This window comes from Ailuropoda melanoleuca, chromosome 1 (assembly GCF_002007445.2).
Source record: "Ailuropoda melanoleuca isolate Jingjing chromosome 1, ASM200744v2, whole genome shotgun sequence".
Lineage (NCBI taxonomy): Eukaryota > Metazoa > Chordata > Mammalia > Carnivora > Ursidae > Ailuropoda > Ailuropoda melanoleuca.
Window position 1 is genome coordinate 180,930,427 of NC_048218.1, and position 15,387 is coordinate 180,945,813.

Consider the following 15,387-nt stretch of genomic DNA (forward strand, 5'->3'; position numbering starts at 1 on the left):
ACAAATTTCATTCTATTCTCCTCATGCTGATTTCATTTTCCAAAGACATAATTTAAAGAAGTAATTTCTAGTTCCAAAGAAATATCTGAGACAGTTGGGGACACCACCATCTGATCAGCGCCCTGGTTGCAATACTGGATCACCCCCCCCCCCCCCCCCCCCCCATAATTTCTTTGTTATTCTTATTTTATAGCTTAGTGTTATTTTTGAATTATATTTGAAAAGGGTCACCAAAATCTGTCAGCATTTTGCCTTTTGAGGCAATTATCCCCACCCTTCTTGAAAATATGACAAGATTTAAGAACAAACGAGCCTGGAGAAGGCTTCTTCATCCTACAGTGTTATAGGAAAAATGACTGTTTGAAATTCTCAATACCTTCTTTTGTCTGCTTTCAGCAGCAGCCAGCTGTGTGGACATCCTTTCTTGCATCTTTCTGCAGTGGGCCATGACTGCTTCAAGGATGGAGAGGGGGTTGGTACAAACTGGCTTCTTCTCTTTATCGCCGGCACCTGCCTCATAGTCTCTCTGCAGTGCCAAGAATGGGTCATTCAAATTAAATCTCCCATACCGTTCCTGGATAAATACCTCCTTCCTGCGAGCCTAGAACAAAATCAGAAGAATGTATTGAAGAAAGAAATAAAAATATACAGAAAGATATTTATAAGAAGGTTTTGTGATTACTTTTCCAAATGGTATTCACAACTGTTTTGAGTAATGGCTTACGTATGATGTCAGGCGCTGAGCGAGAAGTGAGGGGAATGTGACCCCAATCCCTGTCTAGCCTGGCATGCCATTCAGCCTACTTTTAAATTTTCTTCCGTCAAGAATGTCTTTTAAATTACAAATGAAGCAAATACAGATTTTTCCCAAGATGCTCACTCCTTCAAGAATCTGTGTTTTAAGTACAGTCTTTTCTAGTTTAAAGTAAAATCAGAAGTACCAACGATTAAAATAGCTTCTAGCAAAAGTTCAAAAATAAAATTATCTCTACCTTGATAGAACTTCTATTTCACATAATACTTATCAAGCTCAGTCACAAAATATAAATCTCCTACAAGTTTTGTAGAGCCAGAAAGAATTTATAAGGATATCTGCTAAAGAAGAAAATACTTGATGAAATTTTTATGTCAAAAAGTCACAACATTCATATTTTGTGAAGTTTGACTAAACTACAAAAAAACCCCAAAACCTAGAAGATTTAAGAAGAAGCAAATATATCCTCATTGTTGAAGGGCATGAAAATAGAGTTCAAAGAGTCCCAGAAAAGAACGTAACCTCATTTCACTCTCAGTGTCAGTCCGTTAATTTCACATCCACATGGCACTAAATGAAATTTTCTATAATTAGCCTACAACAGTCTTTGCATAAATGGAAAACAGTAGAAATATATTGAAACTAGCAACATTTTCCGAACTTAGGTCATGTGGAATAGCCACTTGAAAAAAATTATTCTGTCACTGCCAGTGGAAAAACTAAATTACTTTAGAATAAATCAAGCTAATTGTCCAAAACATTAAATGTGTTTTCTACAGAAATATTACATAAATTTCCTCACTTTAAAAGTGCATTGAACAACAAGACTTTTCCATTTTTAGACCACTGTGAGCAAGCCAACAACTAGATAAACACAAGTGTAAATGACAAATGGGCAAATCTAACATTTCTTTTCCTATTACCAAATTAGATTAAGAAATACAGTTGACAGAAAGCCCAATTTCACCATTAAATTTAAGCTAGGATCATTTCAGAGGATCATTTTAAACATAAAAGTCAACATGATTTATGAGTGAAAAAGCATTTGATATTTCTAGATTCTTCAAATTCAGTTAAGTCATCAATACACTGAGCATCACTTCCAAGATGCAATTTCAAAAGCGAGTTCATTTTGCTTTCTTTCACTTTTAATTTTTATTCAACGTAGTAACTCATCCCCCACCCCTGGATGAAAACCCCTATGGATTTTCTCTTACTTTTTTTCCCTCTTACTTTTCTCTAAATACAAATCTTATAGTCATTTTAAGACATAAACCTGTCTCAATGTGATTAGAATCTCCAACTCGAGTGTAGGACACCTTCCTTTTCCCAGCAAAGATCCGTGGCAGGGTAATCTGTACTGCCTGGGAAAGGAGGGTTTATGAAAACATCTCTCCCTTTACATAAATCGTCTCCCCCTCTTTCTAAATGGTTTCCATTCTCTCTGTGCTAGAAGGGCCTGGAGGGGAGGGGAGCAGGATGGTTCCACCTGACTGGTTCAGTTGGAAGACTAGCCTTATCAACTGAGTGTCATGAATATTTAAAGCCTGCTGTGTCCCTATGAAGTGTCTGGTGACTTTAGAGGGCCACCACCCCTCGTCCCACTGCTGGGGTCTCTTCAACTATAGTTTCCTTCAATGTAGGTCATCAATTTAGGACAGACTACATAATCTGCAAGGCCCAGTACAAAATGAAAACAAAGCTCCCTTTGTTCAAAAATTAAGAATTTCAAGATGGTGACGGCATGCCATTTAACCAAACAGGGGGCTTTCCTAAGTGCATGGCCCTCTGCACTGCACGGGTTGCACACCCATGAAGCTAGCCTTGCATACACTCCTTATGCAGCACCTAGAGCACAGTTTTTGTCAGAAGAGGTTCCACGTTCTCCTGACTTTTCTATTGAACAGGACCTGAATCAATCTCATTCCCACACTCTGGTGCTTGTGGCCCAAGCTAGTCTATAGGAAGCACTCATGAAACTTCACCTAAACACAATCTGGGAATGCAAGATGGCAGGACACCCAGTTTGTAATCTCTATTATGGGAAGAGTCCAGTCACTCTGGGCCGAGTGGGGCTGTCTTCTCCTAAACATTTGCTCTGAGCTCCTTTCAAGTAGGGGCAATTTTATTCAGCTGACATTCTGCCAACCCACCAAAGAACACACAATGGGTGTGTAATGTATTCTTGTTGCACAGATAAATGTAGCATCCAATGGCCTTAGGAAAATATCATTGGTAACCCAGAGCCCCCTAAGGAAAGAGCTCAGGTCATTTTCCCTGTTAAAGGAAGTCAAATTTCCTCACAAAGGGACCAATCTTACCAGGAACATGGGGAGGAAGTTAGACCAATGTCGGACTCCTCTATGCAGGACTAATTCCTAAGAAAATGATGACCAAGTATTAGTTTACACACTACCTGAGGCAGAACTAGGGGATCCCAGAAAGGACTCAATTAACTCTCTGAAATAAAACCAGGCGAGAGCACTTTCAGGAAAACTACAGGGGGGTAACTGTTGATGTTCCGTGGTTTATGATTCTTTGTACTACTTACACCCGAAACCTAAGATTGTATATAATAGAGGCACTCTGAGTTGTCACAGAGTTGTCAGAATACCTTTCCAAGGAAAGGTCAGTCACTTTTCTGCTTGAAGCCCTTCAACATTCTCATATTCATTGTTAAGCACTCTGTTCCCCCATAGCTTTGTCTATGTGATGCTGGCAGGTTGGGATACCCTCCCATCCTTCTCCTAAGTTACTTCCCATTGACCACTAACCCTCACTGCCATCTCCTCCTCTTCTGCTCATCCCAAAAGATACAGAGTTTAGCTTAATTTGGATTTAGGCAAGCATTTATAACTGAACACATGCCCAAGCCAATTGACATTCCTTAATTTTACTCACTTTTCAACTAACTGTTAATGCTTATTCCTTTTAACACTCTTGAAAAAATGTTTACCTTAGGACATCTTACTTTATAACAGAGTATCTGATTCTTAATGTGCTACATTACTTTTGGTAAGGATAGACCAACAATACATACAACGTTCAATATTTAAGGAGATCATGTAACAAAAAAATGACTTGGTATTTATCATATTGGGTTTGAAGAGGCCTTTCCCTAAAAAAAGGAAGAGCTGAATGTGCAGATAATTTCTTGGTTTATGCATCAGAATTACTTGAGAATGAAACACATTTCAGAGAAATGAGTCATTATAAAGACACAGACTATAATTATGAAAACAGACTTTTAGAGGAACCCTTAAAGCTAGCTACATTGATAGAAATATAATTTCAATCAGAATCTGAAGTTTTATAAGATCTTGTAGAGAAAGAAATAAAACATGGCCATTATTAGGAGAGGATTTGACAAATACAGAGTCCCTACTTTAGGCTTTAATTTTTCAACCAGATCAACTGAAGTAGGTTGGACCTAATTAGTAACAATAAAAGGAAAAATACTTAAATATTCAACTTTTCCTAAAGTGTGTAATTTTCTTAGGGAAAAAATCTAAAACTTGCATTGTGGGTCACAATTAAAACATACCACCAATTAATTTTAAAACATGTTTTTAAACTTATAGCTAAAATTATTTTATCTTATGAAAAGACAAAACAATCTTGTAATATTTTAAAAAATGATACTAATAAAAGACAACTTTTATTGAGACCTTACTATTTATTGCTAGGTGTTTTATACTCATTTTCTCCTAAAAATAAGTCCAAGAGATAGTCATTATTTTAATTCACATTTTAGAGACAAGCAGACTGAGACTTTTAAAAAGATTAACTTACTCTTGAGGTCACTTCAACTGGAGTTGGTATTCAACCCAGGCAGTCTTACTCCAAAGTCCACACTTTTGAGCACTAAAAGATCATTATGGGGGGTGCGTGGGTGGCTCAGTCTGTTGGGTGTCTGCCTTCAGCTGGCGTCACGATCCCAGAGTCCTGGGATTGAGTCCTACATCGGGCTCCCTGATCAGCAGGGAGTCTAGTACTCCTTCTCCCTCTGCCCATCCCCAACTTGTGCTCTCTCTCTCTGGCTCCGCTCTCTCAAAAAAATAAATAAAATCTTAAAAAAAAAAATAAAGATCATTACGACTAGAGTATTTTGGAACACTGAAAAAGGTTCAAAAATAAGTAATGTTTATAACACTATCCAACCAGTACAAAGAAATGAAGTTTAAAAGACACAAATATGACTTCATATTTCAAGAAGAGTATTCTCAATGCTCTATATTTACTTTCATTGTTACTGACCATATGCTAATAAAATTTAATCAAACTTAAGGGTTTTTTTCTTTTCCTAAGATTCTTCAGAGAATGTCACTTAAATGTAAAAAACAATTCAACAGGAAAAAATGGTTTCTAAATACGCTTTTTCAAAAAGTACTGATTTTTTTTAATCGAAAAGTACTGATTAACTAAAAATATGTTTAAAGCATTAATACAGATCTAACTGCAAGACTAAGAAATTCTGTCCTCAGCTTTAGCCTACTCTGCCACTGTCTCAGGTGCCAATGACATAAAACCACAAGGGATGGTTGAAACGATGAGCCCAATCTGACAAGATGGAGTTTCTCAGGAATAAATATGAGTCAGTTCTTGAGTAAAAAAACACAGAAGCAAGTATGAAAAGCCTAGGGGTTGCAATCAACACTATATTCAAGGAGTGAATAATGAAATGGAAACTGTCCCTCCCCCACACCTCAAACCAGCAATTCAATTCCAAGGTTCATTAATTAATAGAAGAAAGATATCAGAACTAGACAATTCCTGGACTACTGGGCTCAGTTCTGGGTGAAATATTTAAATAATAATCAATAGAAAAAGAACCTGAGGACAGAACTGAAATTTAAGAGAAGGAAACAGGAATGCTTTAAAAGACCCACAGGGGTGCCTGGGTGGCTCAGTCACTAAGCCTCTGCCTTCAGCTCAGGTCATGATCTCAGGGTCCTGGAATCGAGCCCCACATCAGCTCCCTGCTCAGCAGGAAGCCTGCTTCTCCCTCTCCTGCTCCCCCTGCTGGTGTTCCCTCTCTCACTGTGTCTCTCTCTGTCCAATAAATAAATTAATTTATAAATAAATTAAATTAAAATAAATAAATAACCAACCCACAGAGGCATGACTGCATTCTTTCAGTATCTGAAGGTGTCTCAGGTTTACGGAGGTATTGCACTATTTACATGACTCCCAAACAATCAAATTATAGCCATGATAATAATAAATTTCCAAGGACCAAAGCTGTTCTAGAGATACAATAAGCTGCACTGGACTGGCATGAAATCTCTGTCTATGCTGCAAACATAGGCTGAAAAAACATGTAGTAGAAATAGGGTGCAGGGGTCTAAAAAAATCAGTAAGGTCACTGGTTTCTAGACTGTTACACTCCCCTCAAATCCTGAAATACTATTATTCGAAATCAAGAGGGATGAAAAATACATAGAGATTTTTCCAAACAACCAGTCAACATAAAAATTTACCTCTCTCCAAATTTCTCTCTTAATGGAAGAGTTCAAATAGACCAAGATTAAACAACCCCCCCTCCAAAAAAAATTAAGAGCTATTCTAAGAAGAAAGGAGGAAAAAATCATACTTGTAAATAAAAGGGAATAGGAAACCAGAGATAAGCCATGGTCCTCAGAACTCATTCTTACTCTAAGAGGAGTAGAATAATGTAGGAGTCTGTTTACACATACATACACAACACCACACACACACACACACACACACACACGGAGCGGGTAAATGGACAACAGAGGGTAAAACAGCAATGTAAAAATTACATACTCCTTTGGAGCACCATCACTGCCCTTCACTGATTGCAAAGTCTTAGAAATTCACTAGCCAGGAACAAAAGAGAACTTCTGGGAATATGAAGTACATGCCAAAAAGTCTGAAAAGTTCATTTCCGTGGATACATTTCAGACATTGTTTGCATATGGCAAGACACACACAGCACAAGGAAATGAAGGGGTGTCACGCCATCCCATGATCTGCCATGCCACACTGGAATAGTAAGTCAGAGAAGGGGCACATTTTCCCTGCTCTCTCTCCTCCCTCCTTTCCCAACTCCTCTGACACCTACAATGTCATAGCTGCTCACGCAAAAAATCACCCGGATGTATGGAAACTGTCATGCCAAGGATATACATAATGCGTGTTATGAATCATAAATCAAGATAGGCTTAGATTTATTTGGTTCCTAAGGCTAAAATCTAGAAGTTTTCCTTCAATAAATCACTAATTTTCTCTCAAAAATGTAGACCATTATAATGAAATCCATGAAATGGCTTTGTTTCACAGAAATTAGAGCCAGAAGTAATCTCCCAACCCTTTCTTTTGATCTCATATGCCACTTAGCTCCTTGCACACATCCATCTCAGCCAGATACGTGGTCCATGCACATCTGTAAAAATAAGATTACCTTTATTCCCTAACTAGGTCAAGCATGGCACACAGGGCTGCACCATTCTGTTCTCTTACTCAGAGTACATATGATTAAGTTATCAGCACACTTGAAGCTGAATCCAGGAAAAGCCTCACAATTTGTCCTAATTCTTCTCTCCAGGCAGCCATCAATCGGAATTGGAACACAGATGAACCCAGCTGCCAATGTGGCCCTAGGCATTTAATTGCTACGATCAGCTACATCTTTACTGACACGAGACAGTTAAAACAGGGCCTTTTACACCTCTGTAACTTAAAGAACAACTAGCAGTGTACCCCACAAATACTAGTTAGTTATCTAAGGTTAACAGAAGGAATGGTTTCTGTTACTGGAATTAGTCACTCCTATGACTGTTAATTATAAATGAACTTTTCATATAAAAAATAATTCTAAATTTCATGAGTGAGGCACTATTATTTCAACATTAATAAAAAACTAAGTGTATTCATCCAAATCTATAAGCATATTTGAACTATTTTATATTTTTATTTAAAATAATGCATGTTCACTAAACAATGTGCGAAAATACTGTTAAAAGGGGGAAAAAACTACCATCCATAATTCAATCATTGAAAGGCAGTCACCATTAAATTTGCCTTGTACTCTATATTTTTTCCAAGCATGTATTAAAAAAATACTTGTCAAGGACTTCGGGGATTATGTTTAAGTAGCCTTTCCCACTTTGTTTCCCATTTCACTAATCTATATCAATATTTTTTAAGGTTTTATCTATTTATTTATTTTAAAGCACACTCAAGTGCACGAGCAGGGGGAGAGGGGAGAGGGAGAGAGAATCTCAAGGAGACTCTGTGTTAAATGCAGAGACCAATGCAGGGCTCGATCCCATGACCCTGAGACCAGGACGTGAGCCAAAACCAAGCACTGGAGCTTAACTGAATGAGCCACACAGGCACCCCATATCAATATTTTTAATATTTAATTGCATAAACAAATCTATTTTAAAAATCTCATTGTTTCTCACTGAGTTTGCATTTGATCATTCTAACATACCTGGAGGTAAACTTGTGAGAACATGTATTAGAGTAAATCCATAGCAGTATTACTGGATTAAAGAATAAAAATATTCTAAAGACTTTTGAAATTACCAAATTCCTCTTCAAAGAGAGCTTGCCAATTCCCACCACCAGTAATTCATTTGGGTTTTGTGGGTTTTTTTGTTTTTTGGTTTTTTTTTTTTTGCATCTGTAGTTATGGGAGATATCGGTATACAGTCTCCTTCTTTACTTTTTAAATATCTTTGTCAGTTTAGGGATGAGAGTACTGCTAACTCCATAACATGAAATGGGCCATGATGCCCCCCGTGTACTTTTTAAAAAGGTTTGTGTATATTAGCAATATTTATTTTTTGAATGTTTGATATAGCATTTACCATATCATCCAGGCCTGGAGTTTTTCTCTGGGGAAGGTTTTCCCTAATGAATTTTTAAAATAGATATGAGGCTGTTTGGACTTTTTCTTTCATAGCAATTTTGTAAGTTGTATTTTTCAAGATATTTGCCTACTCCATCTACGATGTTCAAGTTGTTCACGGTATTCACTTAGTATCTTTGTGATGTCTATAGGATCTGTAGTGATAATCTCTTTTGTTTTCATTCCCAATATGGTGAATTGTCTTTTGTGTTCTTGCTCATTTTAGCTAGGAATTTTCTCTCTTCCCCTCCCCCCCCTTTTTTTGAAGTAACCTCTATACCCTATGTGCAGCTTGAACTCACAACCTTACTATCAAGAGTCCCAAGCTCTACCGACTGAGCCAGCCGGGCACCTCAGAAATATGTCAATTTTGATGACTTTTTTAATGAGCCAGATTTTGGCTTCATTAATGTTCTATATTGTCTATTTTATATTTCACTGATAGCTGCTCTTTATTTTTTTTTAAGATTTTATTTATTTATTTGACAGAGAGAGAGAGAGAGAGAGAGAGAGAGAGAGAGACAGCCAGCGAGAGAGGGAACACAAGCAGGGGGAGTGGGAGAGGAAGAAGCAGGCTCCCAGAGGAGAAGCCTGACACGGGGCTCGATCCCAGAATGCCGGGATCACGCCCTGAGCCGAAGGCAGACGCTTAACGACTGAGCCACCCAGGCAGATAGCTGCTCTTGATTAAAAATATTTTTTCCTTCTACTTAGTGTTTACTTTGCTGTCCCCTCTTTATAGTTTCTCAAAGTAGAGCCTTAGGTCATTTTTAGATCTTTCACCTCTTAAATACAAGCATTTAAAGCTTGTATTTTTCCTCTAAGCTGTAACTCAAATATTTTGATGTATTTTTGCTGTCATTCAGTTCAAATTATTGTCTAATTTCATTATGATTTTGTCTTTGACAGATGAATTACAGATTTTTCAAGTTTCCAGATATTTAGAGTTTTCCTAAATAGCTTATTCTTATTGGTTTCTCATTTAACTCTGTTGAGGTTACTGAACACAATCTACAAATGTCAAGTAATTAAGGTGGTTGATAGCGTTATTCATATTTTCTATATTTTTATTGTTTTTTCTCCCCTAACAACTACTAATAGTTCTATCAACTACTGAAAGAAGTATTAAAATCTGTAATTATGAAAATGTCTTTTTTTCCCTTTAAACCTGTTGATTTTCACTTCGCATATTTTGAGACTGTTACTAGTCACATTAACATTTATGTTTTTGTGAGGAATTGTCCCCTTTATCATTATGAATTGTATTATCCCTACAATATTGAGTCTGTTTTTGAACCTTCTATTGTTTATCTTTCCATTCAGAATTTTCCAGTACAAATGTTTTAATTTGTATTATTAAATCCTACCAATCAGTAGGACAAGCTTCCTTCCCAACATCAGTTTCTAAAACTTTGTTATGCTATCAGCTTATTCTCTTCTGGATGAAATTCAGAAATCAATAAAATAAATCTCAAAAAAAATTATAATTTTGATTGGTATCATGTATAAATTAGATATATATTTGAAGAAAGAGGACTTTTTCATAAAATCAAGTCTTGCTGCTGGAAAGTAATCTCGTCTCTTCATTTATTAAAATTTGCTGTTGTATTTTACCAAAGTTGTCTATTTTTAAATCAATTAGCATACATTTGAGAATAAGGAAATGCTTTTCCATATTTTTGGCAATATCCCCACTTCCCTAACTATCTCTGTACATATTTTATCTTGATTAAAATGCTAGAGCAGGAGTTCTCAATCCAGGCTGCTCATCAGAACTGTGTGTAACTCAGCAAACACTCAGCTTTGGCCCAATGTTCAATGATGAGTCTATCAAGATTCCCCTAAGTCCTTCAATGCCCCAACCAAGGATAAGAAGAACCAATTTTTTGTTTCTCTTTACACTTTCCTACCATTATTTCCATGCTTAATATCTTGATGCTTATTTCCAACTAGGTAAGTCTTTAGGGCATTTATTTTTCAAAGCAGCTTTTGGATGAGAATATTTTATTGCTCTGCCAAGCTAGGATTTCCATTTCCTTCTTATGTGAACACCACCTCGTCTGGGTGAGAACGTGCTTAGGTGGCATCCCTCAACACTGGATATTGTTCCATCACCTCTTGCATTCAATAGTGCACAGGAGCAAGTCCAAGGCTGGGTCAATTTTTCTCCCTTCAAGGGAAAACTTCCACTTTTCTGCCTAATTAAATCAATTCATTTTCTAACATCTAAGATTACTCCTGGCGCAGGCTGGCATTTTTCCTCCCCTACAGCCCTTTTAACCTAAAGATTCTGCTCCATCTCATTTGCAGCATCCATTCTATTCTGATTTTTTTCAGGACATCATTTTTTTTTTTTTTTTTTACTAGTGGGTGTCCACTCCCTGTCTTCCACACATATGTGTCTTTGTTTCTACCTTATCACTGTAATCTTTTCCTCTAGGTTCTAGGAGAACCTCTTCAATTTGTTACGGATTCAATGTTTTATAATGTTGATTTTTCACCATTGCTTCTAATAAATGCTTCAATTCTCCTAATGCATTTTAAATTCTAACAAGCATATCAAGTTGGTATCATTAACCTCACTTTACAGACTGGAAACCCAAAAGGGTTTGACCCAGGTTGTAGGGCTAGAAGCAGGGGAGCCAGGACTCAGGCCAGCAATCTGCCACCCACATCTGTGCTTTCTGTTCCCCAGCTCTGCACCCAGTTCACTCTTCCTCATAGTCTGGCTCATCCACCATTCAGTCTCACTTCAAAGTCTATGTTTCCTTGAATTTTAAGACACAAAGCAGATGGTGTCTAAAAATTACTTTCTAAAATTTACTTGTTTCTCATAATAATTTTGTCAGATGTAGGTCGTTCCTTTGCATTTTAAGTGTTAGGCTATCTTCCCTTTTCTTTGCTACAAAATCTTTCATAAGCCTTGTGTTTTTTCTCTTTCTTTTTTCTATTTACTCCATCTTTGAACCAGTAGGAGTTAACCCAGTTCTGGTGTTCATCCATAAGCAGGCCAGGTAGACTGAGCACCTTTAGTCTCCAGCTGGTTGCCTTTAAAATGCTTCTCTAATATGGGAAGCCAGTGAGCAGACTGATGCTAATTTACATGGCAGAGCTCCTTTCAGCTCAGAGGGGAGAAGAAGCAGTCAGAGCCACAGTCCCTATGAGAGAAACAGGCTCCTCTGTTGGGTTTTCCCCTGCTGCCTTGCCTGACAAGGACAAGGAGTCTCTCCAGCTGCACCTGCCCACTGGGGATGGGAGCATGTCTGTGCCATCCCCTGAGCTGGCAGAGGATCAGGGAGTGGCACTGCTGCCCAGGTACCTTTCTGGTGGTTGCAGCAATGCTGCTTTCTAGTGCTTCTCCTTCACACTCACGAAACATGTTTCCAGCAGCAAGTCCCTACCGATCCCACAGTCTGCCCTTGCCTCTCCAAATCCAGGAAGGTATGTGTTGGCTGGCTTTTTCCAAGTTACAGTTCTGCCTCCTGAGAGAGCATCACAGGGTTCCAGGAAGTGAGTCAATGCTCTTTTATGCTTAGTCTGGTCATACGGACATTGCATCGAGCAGGTGTTCCTTCATTTTTTGGGACACAGGTAATACAATAGTGAAGAGGATGGGCTCAGAGATCACAAAAGATGGGTTTGATGTACTCTGTTACTTCTACATTATGTACACTTGGGCTGGTTACTTTACTCCCCTGGGGCTTTACCAGTAATGAGAGGATAATAGAGGACCCAATCCAGGGTTCTGTTGTTGTTTGGAAGGATTAATGAAATAATGCATGTAAGGCACTTAGCTGGGTACCTGAACAACAGTAAACATGTAATAATTAATAGCTATCATTTTAATAATGATGACATTATTTCTTTCTTGTTTTTGCCTGCTTTTACATCATTTTTAGGCTATCTCATTAGAGAACTGGGAAGTTGTAGGTCAGATGCCAAAGTGCCAAAGTTTCCATTTTAGAGCTCTTGGCAGCTGGTGACTGTTTTCACATGTGCGTCCACACATTTCCAACTATTCCATCTCTTCTATTGCCTCACACTCCTTAAGGAAAAAGCCCTGACTCCTAACTGTCCATGATTCTACAGCCTCCTTCATGCACGTGGAAGCCCGAGCAGCGAGGGCATACTCATGAGACACAGCACTTGAAGTAAAACAGAATAACATGCTCCTGGATAGAAATGAACTCATCATCATCCAACACGTACAGAAACACACATAAATACGACACTCGGCCAGCAGAGAAAATATTAATACTAAATTCTTTTAAGAGATTTGTTTTAAAGGATTACAGAGCAAAAAGCAAAGACTCAGAACATAATACAGTGGAATCCTATGTCAATGTCACTCTTTAACATATAAAATCAGTTCTAGCGTAAGTCAGATGATGTGGCTCGGAAGCAACGCATTTAGGGAATGGAGATACGGCTATGCCATTAACTTTATAAGCTTTGCCCTTATTAACGGATGTGTTTTTCAGCTTTCAGGGTAAATTTAGATACCAACAAGCAGCCCTAAAGTAATAAATCTACACAAGCCATTCATTTGTGAAGTTCTAAATCATATTCTTTATGTTAAGTTTTCTAAAGCTTCTAGATACTGAGTAAATTGGCAGAATATTCCAACAAAATAAGCAATCTCATCAAAAAACTTATCAAGGCTTTTGACATTATAATGAACTGACAGAACAGTCATCTGGTAAAGAGACGACTTAGAACACCTGTAAGAAAATACGCTTCCAATGATTAAAAAGAGTAAAATTTCATTTGACCATTGATTTTAAACTAAGTGTTTGAAAAATAAGGCTTTTGTAGAGTAGTCTGATATTGTCCAGAGAAGCAACCAACCACTTGTGGAGACTCAATATTCCTGTGCCAAGGACACTGGCAGGAATTCTGCAGGTACTCCCCACCCCACTTCATGCTTGCTGGATCAAATTCCCATTTCAGAAAATTCCCAAACAGGTTATTCCCCCACTTTCATATTATCCACATTATCATGACTGCACAGAAGCATTTTCTCATTAGGCTTTAGTCATCTAGGGGTTCTGACTCCTAACAAGGGGAAAAAAAATAAAACCAGCATTAAACACCTTGCCTAAAATGAACATAGAAACAATTATCCAAACAAACCAACCAATCTCAAGAGGATCCAAAGTAGCTTCCTTGAAATGTTCCAATATTTCGGGAATAATGCAGTTCGCCACTATGATAATTCCGGAAATGCCTATTTATTTGCGACTAGAGAAAAGAAATTTGGAAGCAGCAGTGGGTGGGTGTGGGAATGCTAACAAACCATCCTCATCCATAAAATTTTTAAGTGAAAAACAAAGAAAATAAAGGCAGTGTCTTGTGTACTGGGGATAATATAACAGATAATGTCTGTGGGCAGAGGTTGTGATTAAAAATTTTAAACACGGTCCTTTTCATAACTTAAGGAAACATAAGTTGGCTTGGTTAAAAATAAAATTCCCCAGGACATAGAGAGAATGGTGGAAACAGCTTTGCTGCGCCCCTTTCCCAACTCCCGAAGGAACCAGCATTGGACACTGAGGAATAACTCACCAAACGCAAGAACCTGCTGAGCATCTGGAAAACTTAAACAGAGAGCTCTTAATAGTCTCACCTTCTACCAGCTGAAGATGACTCATGCCGTACCAACAACAATCAAGGGAAAAGGAATGTCAAGGGTTTGAAAGCAGTCTTTGTTCAAACCCTGTCAGTAATTTTAACACCATGAGATGTTCCCCAGTACTTGCAAGAATGTGTGCCTACTGCTGCTCCCCACAGCAAACCAGAAGACCACTGTAGCTGCCAGAAAGGGTCAGCACGTAGATCTTGGGGCAAAACTGGGAATCAGCAGAATCCCTGGGGGGTAACTTCATCATATGCCTGCAATAAAGATGCGTGCCCATCAGACAGGTGGCGGATGTGCAAACTGCAGGTCCGACACTTCTAGCTACTCTTAAGTCAGAGGCACAGGGACCTATCCAACGGTGAGGGGAAGGCCTGATGTTGTTCAAAGAATAGACGGTCTCAACAAGTCAAGTGTCATTTGCAGGAACAGGGTGAAAATCTATTTCAGATCCTGTAATTTTGTCTTCACTGTATTTGATGCAAGAACAGCTGTGAAAATGCTTTATAAGCCATTAACTGTGGTGCATACGTTGGTTGGTATTAACATAAAATCAAATAGGTCATTCATCACAGGCCTATCCATCTTGGTTCACATTGGTGAAGATGCTCAACTATTTATGCTTCTGCTAGACTTTTCTGCTTACATTACATCATTTATTCAGTGAGAGCTCAAGCTATGTCTATGTATGGGCCATTTTTCTCCAGCAACCAGCTTCCGTTGTCTTATTCCATTGGGCATTTGTGAGTAGAATGGGAAGGGGGTAGTGTATCTTAAATAGTCTACAATAGAGAATAAATTAGAGAAAACTGCAGGTATATGTTACACATTATGAAACAGAGAACTGCAGCATCGCCTCCAAAAACTGCAGCATCACCTCCAAAAAGTTCAGACCAAGACGAGTGGCAAACATATCCTGAGTCTCCAACACAATTTGAGACTGGCTGTGATCAATTTCTGAAACGAGTAGACATGAACTATAGGTTTAAAGTCTATTCTTATAAGAATCCATTTTCTCTTCTCCAAGCTAAGCCACCCACTTTCTCACTGAAAGTGGAGCATGAGTCCGAAAGCCTCTGTGGCCTCAGAGCAGATGACAGCACTCGTCTATGTAGGTGG

General features: G+C 38.2%; 1 protein-coding gene across 1 annotated transcript in view; it reads right to left on the minus strand.

The window, feature by feature from the left end:
- The window catches only part of CTTNBP2 (cortactin binding protein 2), a 145,369-nt gene that overhangs the window by 85,545 nt on the left and 44,437 nt on the right, over positions 1–15,387 (minus strand). The window contains exon 3 of the mRNA XM_019797705.2: positions 377–601. Within this exon, the coding sequence (XP_019653264.1) occupies positions 377–601 (225 nt within the window). The remainder of the gene's footprint in view (positions 1–376; positions 602–15,387) is intronic.